We start from the raw sequence: 16,017 nt of genomic DNA, 5'->3' as shown, positions 1-16,017 counted from the left end.
GCAGTCAGAAGACAGTCTGGGGTTGTCAGAAGATCATTCCAAGGCAGGTTAAAATAGCAAACATTGCACTAAATTCTTTTCCATTTGTTACGGAAAAAGGCTAGCCGGTGAAAACTAACTGTAGTCTTGAGCTGATGTAAATTTGAATACAAATGTGTATTTGTATATAATTGTGATGTAAAGGCCTCCTGGGCATCTTTGCTTCCTGTGTTTCGGGAGTTGTCAGGTAGAGATTAAAGAACGAATTCTAGGGGCACCAGCTTCAGAAAGAGAAGCGGGTTCATTATCTTGGTGTCCTGCTACAAGGTCTCATAGGGCAGTAACACTGTCTGTGTCCAGTACATCGCAAATGATTCACTCGGACATTGACGTGGTTAACTCTGTGGGTTTTTGCCAAATACAAAATTCTCTCCTTAAAACACTTCTGAACTCGAGTGATCAGAAATTCAGTGTTGATAAAAAATTTTCCTTGCTTTCAGTAATGCTGTCAATCAAAATTGCTGAGTCCATTTATGAATGGCAAAGACTGGCTTTTAAAATTCTGACACTCTATTTGAATTCAGTATTGTGGTCTCTGGATTTTCACAATGCTGCCCTCCCATAATCCCTTTCGTTATCATATTCTGACATGATTTCACCTAGTAATACAGAAAGGAAAAAGCTAACAGAAGCTGAGATAAATTTTATTTTTCGTTCAAACAGAAGAAAGATAAAAGGTGGGGTTACACTTTTATAAATATCTATAAATATTGAGCGATAAGCAAATTTTCCAAATAAATAAATAAATATTGCCACATGCTAAGGAACGTAGGAAATTGTGGGGACTACCCCGGCTCTGCCAAATGAACCCCTAATAAATGGTATTGTGTGTATAAGATTATGACCAGTTTTCTGCCAAAGTCCTTTCCGGGATTTTATGTCTAGGTATCAGTATGGGGGAGCTTCCAAAAGCTTATAGACAGTGTAATATCTCTAACAGGAAATGAAAACTATGGAGAAAATATTTGCCATGCACTGCTATATGGGAGCATACACAGTTTTAGTGTTTCAGAATAGGAACCAGTCCTTAAAGTTCAGTTTAAAACCATCAAATGAAAACAGTTGTCCAATATTTCAGAAGTAAAAAGAACAGATTTGCTTCTCAGGCTGGGTGCATGATGGCAGTGGGAAAAAGCAAGGTGATGCGAAGAAGCTGTTGCTAGATAGCATTCTGCTCTGTGGGTGGCCATCTAACAGAGGTAGGAACATGGGACCCCCTCTTCCCCTCCATAGGAAGACTCTGAGTCAGGTGGTAAGGCTAGGTAGAGGGAGGCTGAGCATCAGGCCCACCTGGCTGGTGCCTCAGCTGTTGGGTAAGTGAGGTTTGGTTTTCACGGGACCAAAAACTGTCTTCATGTAATGCCCCCAGAATTTGCAAGCGGCCAAGACTGGAACATGTCAGCCCAGGAGGGTTTACCTCTGGAGCCAGCACTGGAGAGCGATAAGCAGAGCATAGAGAAGAACTGACAGTGTTGTCTTTGGGTAACTCCTACATTTTGATCCCCTGATTATTGGACTTCTTTTCCCCTGAGTCCTTGATGCCACTTCACTTCCACAGAAAACGGAACCCAAGAGCAATCCCATTGTCATTGCGAGACTCCCTCCCTGTGTCAGTTTGGTAGTTAATCCTGAATGCAATACTACTCAGCTGGGAAGTAGGCTTCATAAATGCCTCAGAGGGGAATTTGAATTTATTTCCATTTAAAAATTTATTTCAAAAAAAAAAAAAAATTCCATTTCCTAGCAGGGGAGATTTTCATGAGCCAATGCCAAAGCTCTTCCCCTGGCCAAATTCACTAAAGGCCAAGACGGGGCCCATAGACAGGGTTATATCACGGTCTGCTTGGGAGCAGGCAGGGTCCTTCTCGTCCCTTCCGCTCTGGCTACATAGAAGGAGAGAGAGCCTGGCAACGGGGGCCCACTCCACAGGGAGGTTGAATTTTCTAGCTTGATTTCTTGCCTCGGTCATCCCAGCGTTCTAGTTCCCTTTTGACGAGCCTACTACCCATCTTTCTGACAGCTCTTCTCCAGAGATGCTCAAGGAAGAGAAAAGCCTTGAGGTTAGGATTTTACCAGTTTGCCCAGGTCAGCTGTTAATGGCCTAGTCAAGGTTGCAGACTCAATGCCAACAGGGTGGGGGCTGGTGCCACAAACGTCAGGAGCAGTTGGAGATGCTGCTGGCGTTGGCTCTTCCCTTCACCTTCGAGGTGGTGATTCACCTTCGAGGTGGTGAGCTCACTAAGCCTGTGTTTGGGTTTTAATGCTGGACTGATGGAAAGGAAAGGCATAGGGAAGAGGAACTGCCCGGGGTGTTGGGGGGATGGGAGGTGGGGGGGTGGGAATCCCTCTCTCCTTCAGGAAGACGAAACTTCTAGTTTTATCTTTCTGGGCTTCAGAGTTTGGACAGTGGCATAGGCGGGGTGGGGAAGGCGGTGAAACTGCCATGACTCAGGCCTTACAGGTACATTCTCGGGGGACCTCCTGGCGCTAACTGCCCGCTCCACCCCCACCTTCCCTTTCCCTGCACTGCGGAGGGCGCGGGTCCCTCTGAAGACAGTTTGGTTTTCTGAAAGGTGGCTGGGAAAGGATTCCTTTCTGGTTTCCCTAGATGAACTTGGGGAAGGGGCGGCACCTGTCCACGCCCATCCCCCCCGCGTGCACGTTCACCCGGTTGCCTCTGAGCACCCCTAACGGGTCGCTGGCCACCACACTGTTGTCCTCGGCGCTCGGGAGCTCCTGGGAGCAGGAGGCCGGGGCCGGGGTCATGCGGGGCCGGGGCTTCAGCACGTTCAGCGGGTCGTGCTCCATGTCCTCGGCGCTGCGCGTGTGCCGCCGCGGCCTGGGGGTGTTGAAGTGGATGAGGGGGATCTCGTTCCTCCGGGACAGGAACTGGGAGTAGGGCGGCGGGTTGGTGCCCGGCAGGAAGGCCCTCTTGGCTTGGCCCAGGCTGACGAGGAAGCGGTGCTGCGGGGAGTGGTACACGTCGTAGCCGTTTTCCAGTGTCCGCTGTCGGAACCTGCAGCTCTCGGGGCTGAAGAGGTGCTGAAAGGGAAGGCGGTGGGGTGAGCGCCCCGCGGACCCTGGGGTGAGCGCCCCGCGGACCCTGGGGTGAGCGCCCCGCGGACCCCGGGCCTCGTGCTCCGCCCCCGGACCGCACCAGCCCCTCAGGGTGGGGGTGCTGGGCCTGGCTTAGCCCTCCCTCCCGGGCTCCATCAGGGGCGGTCCTTAACCCCTCGCTCCCTTCTGCGGGGGAGATCTGGCCTGCGCTTTCCAGCTTTCCAGTTCCCAAGCAGGCAGCACGGCTGGGAACTGCAGGGAGCTGCGGCAGCGTCCCCCACAGCTCCCGAGCCCGGGCCCTCCCGCCCTGCACTCGCTGGCTTGGTTCTGGGCTGGCCACCGCAGGCAGCCCTTTATCCAGCTTGTGGAGGGACGGCCAGCTTCAGTACGACCCGGGCCCTCCCGCCTCTGCCTTTGGCTGGAAGTTGGCTTGGGTCTGTCTCCTTGCCTGGAGAAAGGAGGGAGTATAGGATTTGTAGGGTCAGACATAACAGAGGGTACTCACACTGAGATGATGTCCTTTGGGATTTGACTAGGTTTGAACCCTCACTCTGCCACTAACTAGTACTGGGTTTTACCGAAAGCCTTCTAGGACCCTGCGCATGTTGTTTCCGTTAATCCTCAAACTCCACGGAGTGTTTTTACAGAGGAGGACTATCTATATGCCTAAGTGTGGTCCAGAGAGATTTTAATTGAATGCCTATATTGTTCCACAAAGAGTTGTCTACTTGTGGCCAGATACTGTAGTGGGTGCTGGGACACGGCAGCAAGCCAAGCAGGAAGTCATTGCTGTCATGGTATTTCTAGTGGGTCTGACTGGTGGGAAGAGGTTCCTGAGATGAGCAGTCCTCCTACTGTATGACCTCAAAATCCTTTGGAATATGCCTGCAACCTGTGATTTGGGAAATCCTATGCTTACCAATCTGAATGACCAGCGACCACAGTTAAGGCAGAGATCATTCATGAGAAGTCTTCATTTTTTTTCCTTTTTTTTTTTTTAACGATTTTATTTGTTTATTTGACAAGAGAGAGAGGGAATGAGCACAGCAGGAGTGTGGTGGCAGGCAGAGGGAGAGGGAGAAGCAGACTCCCTGCTGAACAAGGAACCAGATGAGGGACTCGATCCCAGGACTCTGGGATTATGATCTGAGCCAAAGGCACGTCCCCGACTAACTGAGCCACCCAGGTGCCCCCATGACAGATCTTTAACTGGAGGGAGATCCCAATTTACTTCTTCCAGGTGAGGAAACTGATGTGGAGAAAAGTGAGGGAACCAGCCTGAGGTCAAGAAGGTGTAGTAAAAGAATCAGGAAGACACGCATAGCTTCTCACTAGAGGACCCACGTATAAGGTGCTGTGTAGATGCATAGATGGGTGCCCGTAGGCGATCAGACTCGAGGCTAAGAGAACCAGAACTCCAGAACCAGACTAGCTGGGGTTCAAGCCCCAGCTGCATAAACCTGAACATCTACTACTTAGATCGACTAAATCACCCCGTAAAAACATCACCAAGCACTGCCAGTGGAATCTTTCTAAGATTTTATGTTCTGGGGAAGAAACGGATTATCTTTAAATGGTGGCCAGCCCAAAAAAGAAACTCACGGATCCAAAGATGTTGCCTCGGAAGTCCATACACAGGTACCGCCTGCTCATCACACCTGTGATCACCACAAAGCCGGCATCCTCTGATCTGATCATCAGGGCGCCTACGGAGGAAATCATCGAGGTCAAAACCTGGCTGCATGTCCCATTCCTAACTTTGAGCCCTTCCTGAAAACGCACCTGCCTGAAACCTTCCTGGGTGGATTCTCAGAGTGCTGATTTCACTTCACCCTCCCTTGTCCTTACTTGTTCAGCTTCATTTCTTCTGATTCCCCCCTTGCAAACCCCCACACCCCCCAACCCCCATGTGCCCCTACTTCCACCTCATGTCTGTACGGAGCACTCTGAACTCCCAGCATTCTCTCCTCCGTGCCGGACACATGTTTCCCTCTCCCCTGTTCTGTCTCTACTTCCCCCATTGCCCGGCTAATGCCTCTTCATGTCTGAGGCCGTCATCATGCTCTCACAAGCCTTCTGGGCTTTTGGGATTTTTAAATTGACACCGAGATGTCCTTCGAGGATCCGGCTTGTAAATAAAGCCTGACGTTCACTGAGTGATCTGCACGGTAGTCCGTGATCCCTCACCCACAACCCGTTATGAACCCAGAACTGCGAGAGAATTGATCTCCCCCTCCCTTCTCTGCTTATTGAAGTCTCTCATCCTTCCAGGCCAGGCTCAGATGTCACTTGCTATGAAGAGTTTCCTAATCTCCCTATTCAGAATGAATGCCCTCACCTGCATTACAGAGTGTATGTCACTCACCTGATCTTGACCAAGTTCAGGTTATCTAGGGCCTCCCCTAGAGTGAGCTCCCTGGGAGGAGAGGGCTTATTTCTCTGTGTCTATTAGATACTACAGATGCACAGAATTTCTTCTTGGATCTTTACTGCTACTCTCTGTCCTCTTCTTGCTTGGCGGTGTCCACTCCAGGGCAGTCCCTCATGGTCTTTCAGTGTCCCCACTCAACAAACAGTCTCCAACAAGGGCCTAAACCCCACACATACCGCCCACACTTTAAATAATCAGTAACTGCCTGCCCTCACGTAATTGTAACAATTGCAATGAGTTGTACCAAGGACCAGTTAAAGTCTAAAGCTGTTTTGTGGCAAGACTATCATTCAGCAAGAGTTCCACCCCAAAGGCTGCTTAATTACCTGACATTTTCTGCTAAAAATCATTTAAGTCTTTAAAGTCACTTGCATTTACTTACCACAGAATTTCCATATGCATCTCCTTTAGCCTCACAACCCCCCGGCAGCTGTTCGAACTTCTATTTTAGAAATATAGTATGGAGAGGTTGAAAATGCCCAGGATCTGTGCTCAGGAAGTGGGATGACTTACACCTGGGTCTCCCCCCTTTCCCTGAGTAGGCTCAACTCTGAGGAGAGTAGCAGACAATACTTAGACACCAGCTGAGGATAGAGCTTCCTTTGGACTAAAATTGGAATGATTTGGGACAGAGGGAATGAGGGCGGGAGCAAGCCCAGAAAGACAAGAAAGCAAGAAGACCAAGGAGAAACATTAATTTGTTCCCATGTTTGGCTACGGGTCAGCCTTGAGGGACGCTTCTGGAAGTGGGGTGGAGTATAGGAGGTGCAGAGGTTATTTAAATTGCCCCATGATGAGGTCTGCCTACGGCTCTCAAATATATGGCTAATCCTAGGACAAACTCTGAGAGAAACAAAGAAATGTGTAAAAATAAGTTTCTGTCCTGATGAATTTTCAGCCTAACTGGGAAAAAATTACACATAGTCACTGGTTTTGAGTGGTTGCACTTAGGTACTTTACAGATTTTAAATTCTCCAAACAACTGTGATCTGGTTAGTCTTACTAGTATTAACATGGGTGGCAGCAGCATCCCCATTTATGTGCAGAGGGAACAAGGACAGGATTTAAAGTCAGGACAGCCACTCGAACATCCTCTTCCTACAACCCAGCGATCACCTCCCACAGAAACCATCCCCAGCCCGAGGAGACAAAACCTAGTGCCAAGATCCGTGGCGCAACCCGTGAGAATCCCAAGTCACACTGCCCCTGAGAGGGTCAGGGAAGGGGCACTGAGCCAGGAACCAGGGCACGTGGATTCTGGTCCCAGTTATGCCACTTTCTAACTCAGTAGCCTTGGACAAGTCATTGTTCCAGCCTCGGGTTCCTCAGCTGCGTAAAGAGGGTGATAGTAACTGGCCTGCCGACTTTACAGGGTTCTGATCAGAAATGAACGCAATGGTGGTTGGAAAAGTGACTTTTTTCAAGGAACACGGAGCAAATGGAAGGCATTAGGTAGCACGCGCTGGCCTGCCACTTACGGCAAGCACAGACTTCAGCAGCCACGCGGGCCTGGTGCTCAGGGTCAGCGTGGGCCCTGTGCGAGCCATGTGAGCTCCTGGGCTCTGGGGGCAGTCCCAGTAGCAAACAGCCTGGAGGGGAAACTTGAGCAGCTGCTACAGATGATGCACAGTCTTGAGTCAAACCAATAGGAACCAATGAGAAAGTGCAGAAAAGGGAAGAGACAGGTGGCCTTCCCTTCGCCTGTGCAGAAGGCGTGTTTCCACAGGCCGCGGAGGTTCTAGGGCAGAATCTGGCAGAAGGAAGGCACGACAACCTGTTGCAGCCAGGTGGGCCTAATGGACTGGCCTGTGATCCCAAAAGAAGCATGGGGTTGGGGTCAAGGTGTCCTCTAGGTGACCTTAGCCAGTGTAGTTCCTTAACCTTTGTTTTTCAGAGGTACTGGGATTATTGACCTCGTTTGGTCATCTTGAGGGTGTAACGAGATAATATTTTTCTCCACAATAAAAACACTTTCTAAAATGTTAGTAATTTTATTATTGCCACTTGCCTCCACTCTGCTCTAGAAGTGGGAAATTATTGGAGCACCTGGGTGGCTCAGTTGGTTGACCGTCCAGCTCTTGATTTGGGTTCAGGTCATGATCTCAGGATCCTGGGATTTGTGCCCAGCAGGGACTCTGCTTGAGGATTCTCTCCCTTTCCCTCTTCTTCTGCTCCTCCCCTTATGCTCTCTCTCTATCAAATAAATAATAAATCTTTAAAAAAAAAAATAGTAGGGGCGCCTGGGTGGCTCAGTGGGTTAAAGCCTCTGCCTTCGACTCAGGTCATGATCCCAGGGTCCTGGGATGGAGCCCCGCATCGGGCTCTCTGCTCAGCAGGGAGCCTGCTTCCCCCTCTCTCTCTGTCTGCCTCTCTGACTACTTGTGATCTCTGTCTGTCCAATAAATAAATAAAATCTTAAAAAAAAAAAAAAAGAATTTACCAAAAAAAAAAAAAAAAATAGACAATGATTGGCTCTGTTCTATTCTCATGCTGGTAAATGATGATGGTGGATGTAAAGTGCTTCGAGCTCCTGGAAAGAAAGATACTATTTTGCAAGATTAAAGAGCCCCAGGATAATTCAGCTTCAAGTAGAGAGAGCACCAGTGGGGAAAATGGAAGAAGGAAAAATATCAGGATCTTGGACATGGTATTAACCACAGGTAATAGGCATCTCTTCTGCTGTTTTCAATGAAACGGGGATGGTGGGGAGTGGGCGGGTGGCCTTCTTCATAGCAGGATCAGAGACACAGATATCAGAGAGGCTCTCTGACTTCAGTGCTGTGAGCCCCAAAGGAGGTTATAGAATCTTACGGGCAGGTAATTTCACAACGACTGACAACCCAAAGATGGGTTGGGCACTCAGCTATTAATCAAGAATTGCCTAAAGCACAATGATCAAATGAACCATATTTCACCAGCAAGGTATAATTAATTAGGAGGAATAAAACACCACACACCCTCCATCAGTGTGAGCATATCCTCCACCAGTCTGTGAATGACTTGTGCTACTTATCTGCACGCCTCAGTGTTTCCTTTTTCCGTTTTAGCTAACTTTTGACCTTTGTATATACATTTATTTGGGTAATGACACAATGACTGATTTGAATAGTATTAAGGTTTATGTAAAGTAGGACGAGTAAGTCTCCTTCCCCCCAGCAAGACCCCCCAACCCGAGTTGCCCTCTGCTGGTTTGTGTTGATTTCTAGAGACATAATGCTTGGCTGTTGTCTACATCTGACAAAATAAAATCATTCCTAACCAAAAAAAAAAAAAAAAAAAAAAGGTCTGAAATAATTTCCCTTCATTTTGCTTCTTCTCAATCACTTTAATTCACTCCCCACTGGAATGAGTGCCTCCTCTGAGCCAGATGCCAGTAGATATTTGAGGAAAGAGTTCTCCAGCTCTGGCTGCTGGCTGAAGGCAGAGCACTCACACTGTTCCACACACAGCTCACCAGAGCCGTCTCACACTCTCTCCATCATGCTCAAGGACGGGTCTTTGAGGGTTTCTTTCAGTAAAAGCTTTTGTTAAATATCTCTTGAATAAAATGAGCAACACTTTGTATGCACCAAGTGTATCCAGATTTAGTGCAGATTTTTCTCATTCAACTCCAACCTGGTTTCCGAAATGTTGTCTCCCGAACCCTACCGCATCCCCTGGAGTTCTGGAAAGTGCCTGGTACTTGCTGAGAACTTTGCTCCCTCCTCTTATCTCCCGTCATCATCCATTGAGCACTTGAAGAGGTAGGCACAGCTGGCTTTCCCTGCGGATGTATCTTCCTACAGTTTTAGGGACCTTTGATTCCACACAGCAAGGTCACAGAAAATTATCAATTAATTCAGTACAACAATAAGGGCAAATCATTATTCCCATAAGAAGCTTCCTTTAATGAAACAGAGACTGTGATTACTCTGTCATTCCTTCCATTTGCTCTAGGTTGAATCAGCTTGCATTCTTCTGTACCCTTGGCGTAACTTTGACCCATTGTTCTGAAGTAGAAGACCTTGTCTTTTTCCATACTTATCCCCCTCTTACCACAGAATCCCGTATGTAGGTGCTTACGAAGGTGCCCTCATTTGAATCGCAGCTAACTGATCAGCTGTGGACTGTGATCCAGCTTGTCGCAAACCTAAACCTTAAAATCATTCGGTGGCCTCATGTTGCCAAGCAATTCCCAACTAGCTCAATCTGCCACTGAGTGGAAATTTCAGCTCCACAGAGAGGAATCACCAACCGATAGCAAACTGGGTACCTCTGAAGCCCCCAGGAAACATGCTGGGAGCATGGATGCATGGACGTTCATGGGCTTGGTCAGACCCATCAAGACAACACACCTGGACAGTCTGTCTTTAGTACATCTTTCCTGGGAAGTTTTATCAGACCAGAATATTGGAAACTCAGAGCTGGAAAGAGCCCCTGAATTCATCTATCCCAATCCTAGGTCTGATACAGGAATCTTCTCTGTAACCTCCATTGTTAGCCCTGTCCAAAGTTTATGAGCCAAACTCAGTGTCAATGACCTATCTGGTTTTTCCCCCTCTCAGCTTCCTTGCCTTTCTTTCTGTACATTTTTGGACTCTTTGGATAGGACAAAGTGAGAGTGGCTGCTATTGTGGGAAGAGGGATTATAGTTAAGACAAATTAATCGTGTTGGAAGAAACAAGTAAATGCTAATTAAGAATCTTTTCCCCGGGGCTAAGCACATATGTGTGCGCGTGCACGCGTGCGTACACACACACACACACACACACACACACAATTGGATTCCAGGCAAGAAGCTAGGAGGCTGGAGTAGCACTCTGGTCTAGCCCAAGGCCTCCCCAGATCCCTTGGAGGTGGGTGGATGGAGGAGCTCTCCATCCTTCCCGGCTGGAAAAAAGCCCCTACTGCCCCTACTCACTGTAGATGGTCTGGTGGGGTGTGCCATCCACACGGCCATCCTTGTGGATCTGCAGGTGGTAGCTGTTCCTGGCAGTGGCCGTGTACAGGTGGGTCAGGCCACCCCAGCTGGAGCCGAGCAGCGGGGAGGCGTTGGGATAGCCTCTGACTACCCAGCACAGGACAGAGACCAGGAGTCCAAGGCGGGTCACTGACATTGCTCTGAATGGCTGGCTGGAGTTTGAAACCTGACACTGCCTGTGCCTGCCAGGCCTTTTCCTCCTCTTCTTTGTGGGTATCTGGCCTGCGGATCCTAGCTAGATTCCCTCCTTTTTTCCCTCGGACTTTTAAAGGGTAGCCGTGTGACATCAAACAGGAAAAACTGTACTGTCCACATCCTCTGTGTTGTAACCAGCCCATTGGAAGAGAACGCAGAGCCCTCCAAGGTTCACGGAAGGCACGTCGTTATACGCACGCACACACACACACACACACACACAGACACACACACACCCCTCAATTTCATGCCAGCGCTCCAAAAAGTGAATGATGTGTGGGCAAAAGTTATCTACGATTCTGGGTTGTCTGTTGACCTGTCCCACTTCCACCAGGAAATGTGAAGGGAGCCAGCAGTTCTGGAAAAAAAAAAAACAAAAAACCCAGCTTCAGTCCTGCAGTCGACAGACTCCTGTGCAATTAATCTCTCATTGAGTCTACTCATTTTGGTTTTCTCCATCCTTTTAATTCTGATCAGCAACTGTGTATCCGGTGCTTTCTCTGTGCACAGCACCAGGTGGGTGTCTTGAAGGTACAGAAATAATACAGGACACCATCAGGCAGAGAGCACCCTCTGAGATCCTTCTTCATGAAGATACAGGAACTGCAAACAGAGTCCAAAAGCCCAAGTTGTCACCTTGGGAAGATTTCAAAATAGGAAGAAAGGAAACCAAAGCTTGAGGTCACTGCTGCTCTATGAAATTCTGAGGTTTGAGTTCTCAGTTTTCCTAGTTCGGACTGTGTAAGGGCAACTAAACTGGTATTATGGTCTCTTTAACTGTATGTAGAGTAATTCAGAGACTTCATGGAAATGGGAAGGCTGGTGGCTGAGAACCTGGGAAGGTCCCAGGGGCAGAGCAGCAGGCCAGGGTGTCTCACAGTTAGTGTCTCCTGGGTGGCTGGCTCCTGGGGCTGGACACTTCCTTGCAGACCCTGCTTACAGGTGTGCACTCCGGGAAGCTACACTTGATGGGGCGGGGGGAGTGCCGTGCCTACAGTCCAATGGGGAGCAACTATTGCAACGCATGCCAGGAAAACACATACACGAGGATACTGCTCCTCTTCTAATTTTCCGCTCACTGAGTGCATGCAGGCATCAGGCTAGACGTCACGGTTGCCAGAAGAGAGAGCTAGGTGATCTCTGCTTCAATGAGGTCATGAGCTAACAGAGGAGGCAGAAACCATAATTTTTGCACAAAGCACAATGGAATGTACAATCATACGGGTGCAGACAAGAGGTGCCGTTTGTTATTCTATATTTGTGCAGGTTTTTAATGGCTTAGAAAACATTTTAAAATGCTAATTTTTACATCTACCAGCTCATCTGAATCTCACTGCAACCCTGTGAGACAGTCCCACTAGACATTACCAATATTTTGATTTTATATACGAAGAAATGGCAATCGTGGATTCATATGTCCAAAGTCACAAAGCAGTTAAGTGGGAGAGCTAGGATAGAATCTCCTGGTTCCCTAGGTTGCTTCTCCAGTAATAATCACAATGACAACTTAACACTTACTGAGAGCTTACTAAGTGCTTTCCTTGTAGTAACTCATGTCATCATCATAATAACCCTTTGAGGAGATGCTGCTACCTCCTTTACACAGATGAGGAAACAGATGCCCATGGTTTAAGTACTGTGCCCCCAAGATGTACAGCCAATATGTGGACTGACATTGGATTTGAATTTGGACAGTCCAGCCCCAGACCGCCTAATGACTTGGCTAGATGTGTAAACCCATACAAGATGTTAGGGCAAAAGGGCCTGGACCCAGGAACTCAGTAAGGGAGTGCAAGTAGCACCAAGGCATCGTAGTGTCCAGTGTTTCTCTAGCAAACACAGGCCTTTGCCCAGGTAGTGCCTCTAAGATATGGGGTGCTGCCTTCCCAGGTTAGGTAGATTATCTAGGACTTACAAGACAGTCTTCTTTAATAATGATCATAGAATGACCCATAAATATAGTACCATATCTTAGCATTCAGAATTGAAATACAAATCATTCAGGAACATTTGCCCGTGGTGAACTCCACATTTCCTTTTCTGGTCGCAAATGTAGGGATGGGAAGTACTGTGAAACAATCAGTGGGTATCAAGAAACTTCCCTGTGCAAAAGAGAAAGGAGGAAGGAGTTCCAGGAATGTTTGCAGAACAAACATCCTTGAAGGCCTTTACTATAACTGAGCAGAAGAAAACCTTGTTTAGTACAAAGCATTGTGTGAAAAGAACTAAATTCCTAGATATGTAAGACATGCTAACAGTAGGGTGCCTGGGTGGCTCAGTCTGTTGAACGTCTGCCTTTGGCTCAGGTCATGATCTCAGGGTCCTGGGATCGAGTCCTTTATCGGGGCCGTCCCTTCTTAGCAGGAAGTCTGCTTCTCCCTCTCCCTCTGCCTCTCCCCGCTGCTTCTTCTCTCTCAAATGTATAAATAAAATCTTTTAAAAATGAAAATATTAATGACATTCAGAAGAGGATGAGAGCACAAAGGGTGGACACTGTGGTCAAAAAGGGCTTTGAGGGAAGCGGGACTTGAGGGGGCCTTGTAGGATGGACAGAGAATGGCACTTCCTAGCACCTGCCCGAGCGCAGTGGGAAGGCAAAGCAGGTGTCTCGGGAAGTACGTGGTTACTGTTCCTGTGGTACGTGGTACGTTGTTCCTGTGGTGATTGGAGGGGGACCTCCCTGGTGGCTTCAGCTTATGTTTTTAGGAAAGAGAATTGATGTGCCAGCTTAATCCACTTCCAGACTTCCTTCCGAGAAGGAGCCCCAAATACCTACTGGATCTGAAGGCAGAGGACAGTCTAGGACAATAGGCTTACTTCTGACGGGAATGGGTACAGGGCAGGGAGAAGAAGCACTACCCACTTGGTGATAGCAAAGGAGAGCACAGAATCTCGGAATAATTCTTTCCACTGAGATATGGAAAAATTGAGAGTGGAGGAGAGGATATGCCCATTAGCACACACCGAGCAGAACGTACAGCTCCAGGCTGAATTCCCTACCAGTGGGTTCCAAACCTGGAGACCCATTAGAATCACCATAACTACCCCAACACTAACCTTAAGGCCTACTGAATGTGCAGCCTAACTATTTGCACTTTCCCCCAAATCTACCTGGGAGATACCACCCACCTTGATGTTGATGATACTGAATGACTTTGCAAGGAACAAGAGATGTAAAGAAGATTCCTGTATCAGACCTAGGGTTGGGATAGATGAACTCAGGGGCTCTTTCCAACTCTGAGTTTCTAATATTCTGGTCTGATAAAGCTTCTCAGGAAAAATGTACTTAAGTTAGACTGTCCAGGTGTTGTTGTCTTGATGGGTCTGACCAAGCACATGAACCATCCATGCTCCCAGCATGTTTCCTGGGGTCTTCAGAGGTACCCAGTTTGCTATCAGTTGGTGATTTCTCTCTGTGGAGCTGAAATTTCCACTCAGTGGCAGATTGAGCTAGTTGGGAACTGCTTGGCAACATGAGGCCACTGGAATGATTTTAAGGTTTAGGTTTGCGACAAGCTGGATCACAGTCCACAGTTGATCAGTTAGCTGTGATTCAAATGAGGGTCCCTTCATGTGCACCTACATAGGGGATTCTGTGGTAAGAGGGGGGGAGTATGGAAAAGATAAGGTCTTCTACTTCACAAGAATGTGTCAAAAGTACACCGAGGATACAGAAGAATGCAAGCTGATTCAACCTCAAGCAAATGGAAGGAATGTCTCTGTTTCATTAAAGGAAGCTTCTTATGGGAATAATGATTTGCCTTATTGTTGTACTGAATTAATTGATAATTTTCTGTGACCTTGCTGTGTGGAATCAAAGGTCCTTAAAACTGTAGCAAGATACATCCGCAGGGAAAGCCAGCCGTGCCTACTTCTTCAAGTGCTCAATGGATGATGACGGGAGATAAGAGGAGGGAGCAAAGTTCTCTGCAAGTACCAGGCACTTTCCAGAACTCCAGGGGATGTGGTTCAGGAGACAGGAGGTTCAGGAGACAACATTTGGGAGACCAGATTGGAGTCTAATGGCAAAAATCTGCACTGAATCTGGATACATTTAATGCATCCAAAGCATCACTTTGAGTCCCAACAATGCACTGAAATTAGTACAAAAAGACCAAGCCCTGACTTCAATGACCTACTCAATTTTCCACTTCCTTTCAGGATTTCTAGCCTAAATATGCAGGGTAAGATGTAAAGGAGTCTCTCTAGGGGATTTTAGTTATGAACACTAAATCAGTACACCATGCCCCCGAGCAGCCTTTTCCTAGATCCTGGTATGTGTGACATCTCTTTAGAAGCTTCAGAGGGTGAGAGGAGAGTCCAGGATAAGTTGGTTCCTGCTCTTTGCACCTAGAGGGGATCAAGGTTAAGGAAAGAACAGGAGCTGGGTCCCAAGGTGGCTCACTGTTTTCTTTTCTGTTTGACACTCTGTCTAAAAGCTCCATCTACAGATGGTAGGATTACAGACCCCTGCTCACTCACTATTCCTGCCTCTTCATAGCTTTGTTTCCATCATTCACTGTCTTCACTCCCTGGGCTCAGGGAGGTGGATTTCTAAGCCATCCTGGACAAATAGTGGTTTCTTCTCTTCTCAAAGTTGTCTGGGGAAGGTGCTCCAACCTTCCTGAAAATGCCACTCCTGTATCTTGTTTTCCTGACAGTTAAAACATGCTTCCTAGGTGCCTGGATGGCTCAGTGGGTTAAGCCTCTGCCTTTGGCTCAGATCATGGTCTTGCGGTCCTGGGATCGAGTCTCTCATTGGGCTCTCTGGTTGGCAGGGAGCCTGCTACCTCCTCCTCTCTCTCTCTGCATGCCTCTCTACCACTTGTGATCTCTGTCTGTCAAATAAATAAATAAAATCTTTTAAAAAAAGTTTTCTTTCTAAAAAAACGAACAAACAAAAAAACACCCAAAACAAACATGCTTCCTTAGAAGTTTGAGAGGGCAAGAGGAAGGCTATGGGTAAGTCAGTTCCCGTTCTTTGCACCTAGAGGGTGCAGATTCTCTCTTGTCCTAATGTATTCATTCAATCAACACATAACTATTTACAGAAAGCCAATTTTATGGCTAGTGTTTTGTAGAAAATCTTTATGGAAGCCTAAGAATGGGGAAAAAAAAGTATATAGTCTTGCTCTTCCAGGAGCCTACAACACATTGAGCAGAATATAGTTTGCATTTGTCCAGCAACTCACAACCTATAACCTGCACATTCCTATCTAGTACCCCACTGGATGCTTGAAACAGTCCTGTGAGGTGGGCCAGCAGGTCACCGTAGGAAAGTAACTACCTCTTAGTCCAGAACTGGTATGTCCCATGAGGTCAATCTTTTCCCCTT

At 47.6% G+C, this 16,017-nt stretch overlaps 1 protein-coding gene across 1 annotated transcript; it reads right to left on the bottom strand.

Moving 5' to 3' along the window:
- Positions 1–662: 662 nt before the first annotated feature.
- FGF23 (fibroblast growth factor 23) lies at positions 663–10,718 on the bottom strand. The gene is made up of 3 exons (XM_082737985.1): positions 10,428–10,718; positions 4,699–4,802; positions 663–3,081 (listed from the first exon to the last, which is right to left on the bottom strand). The coding sequence occupies exons 1-3, from the start codon at positions 10,621–10,623 to the stop codon at positions 2,644–2,646; spliced, it is 738 nt and encodes a 245-aa protein (XP_082594111.1). The 5' UTR covers positions 10,624–10,718; the 3' UTR covers positions 663–2,643.
- Positions 10,719–16,017: the final 5,299 nt, after the last annotated feature.

Source organism: Mustela nivalis, assembly GCF_964662115.1.
Source record: "Mustela nivalis genome assembly, chromosome: 7".
Taxonomy (NCBI): Eukaryota; Metazoa; Chordata; class Mammalia; order Carnivora; family Mustelidae; genus Mustela; species Mustela nivalis.
The sequence above is the reverse complement of the archived record's forward strand: the minus strand, read 5'-3'. Positions and strand labels throughout refer to the sequence as shown.

Excerpts from the sequence above, each read along its gene's own strand:
- FGF23 (XM_082737985.1), bottom strand. The coding sequence starts at position 10,623 with ATGTCAGTGACCCGCCTTGGACTCCTGGTCTCTGTCCTGTGCTGGGTA. Across the intron at positions 4,803-10,427 it reads ACCCCACCAGACCATCTACA|GCGCCCTGATGATCAGATCA; the intron begins GTGAGTAGGGGC and ends TTTCCTCCGTAG. Across the intron at positions 3,082-4,698 it reads GAGGCAACATCTTTGGATCC|CACCTCTTCAGCCCCGAGAG; the intron begins GTGAGTTTCTTT and ends CTTCCCTTTCAG.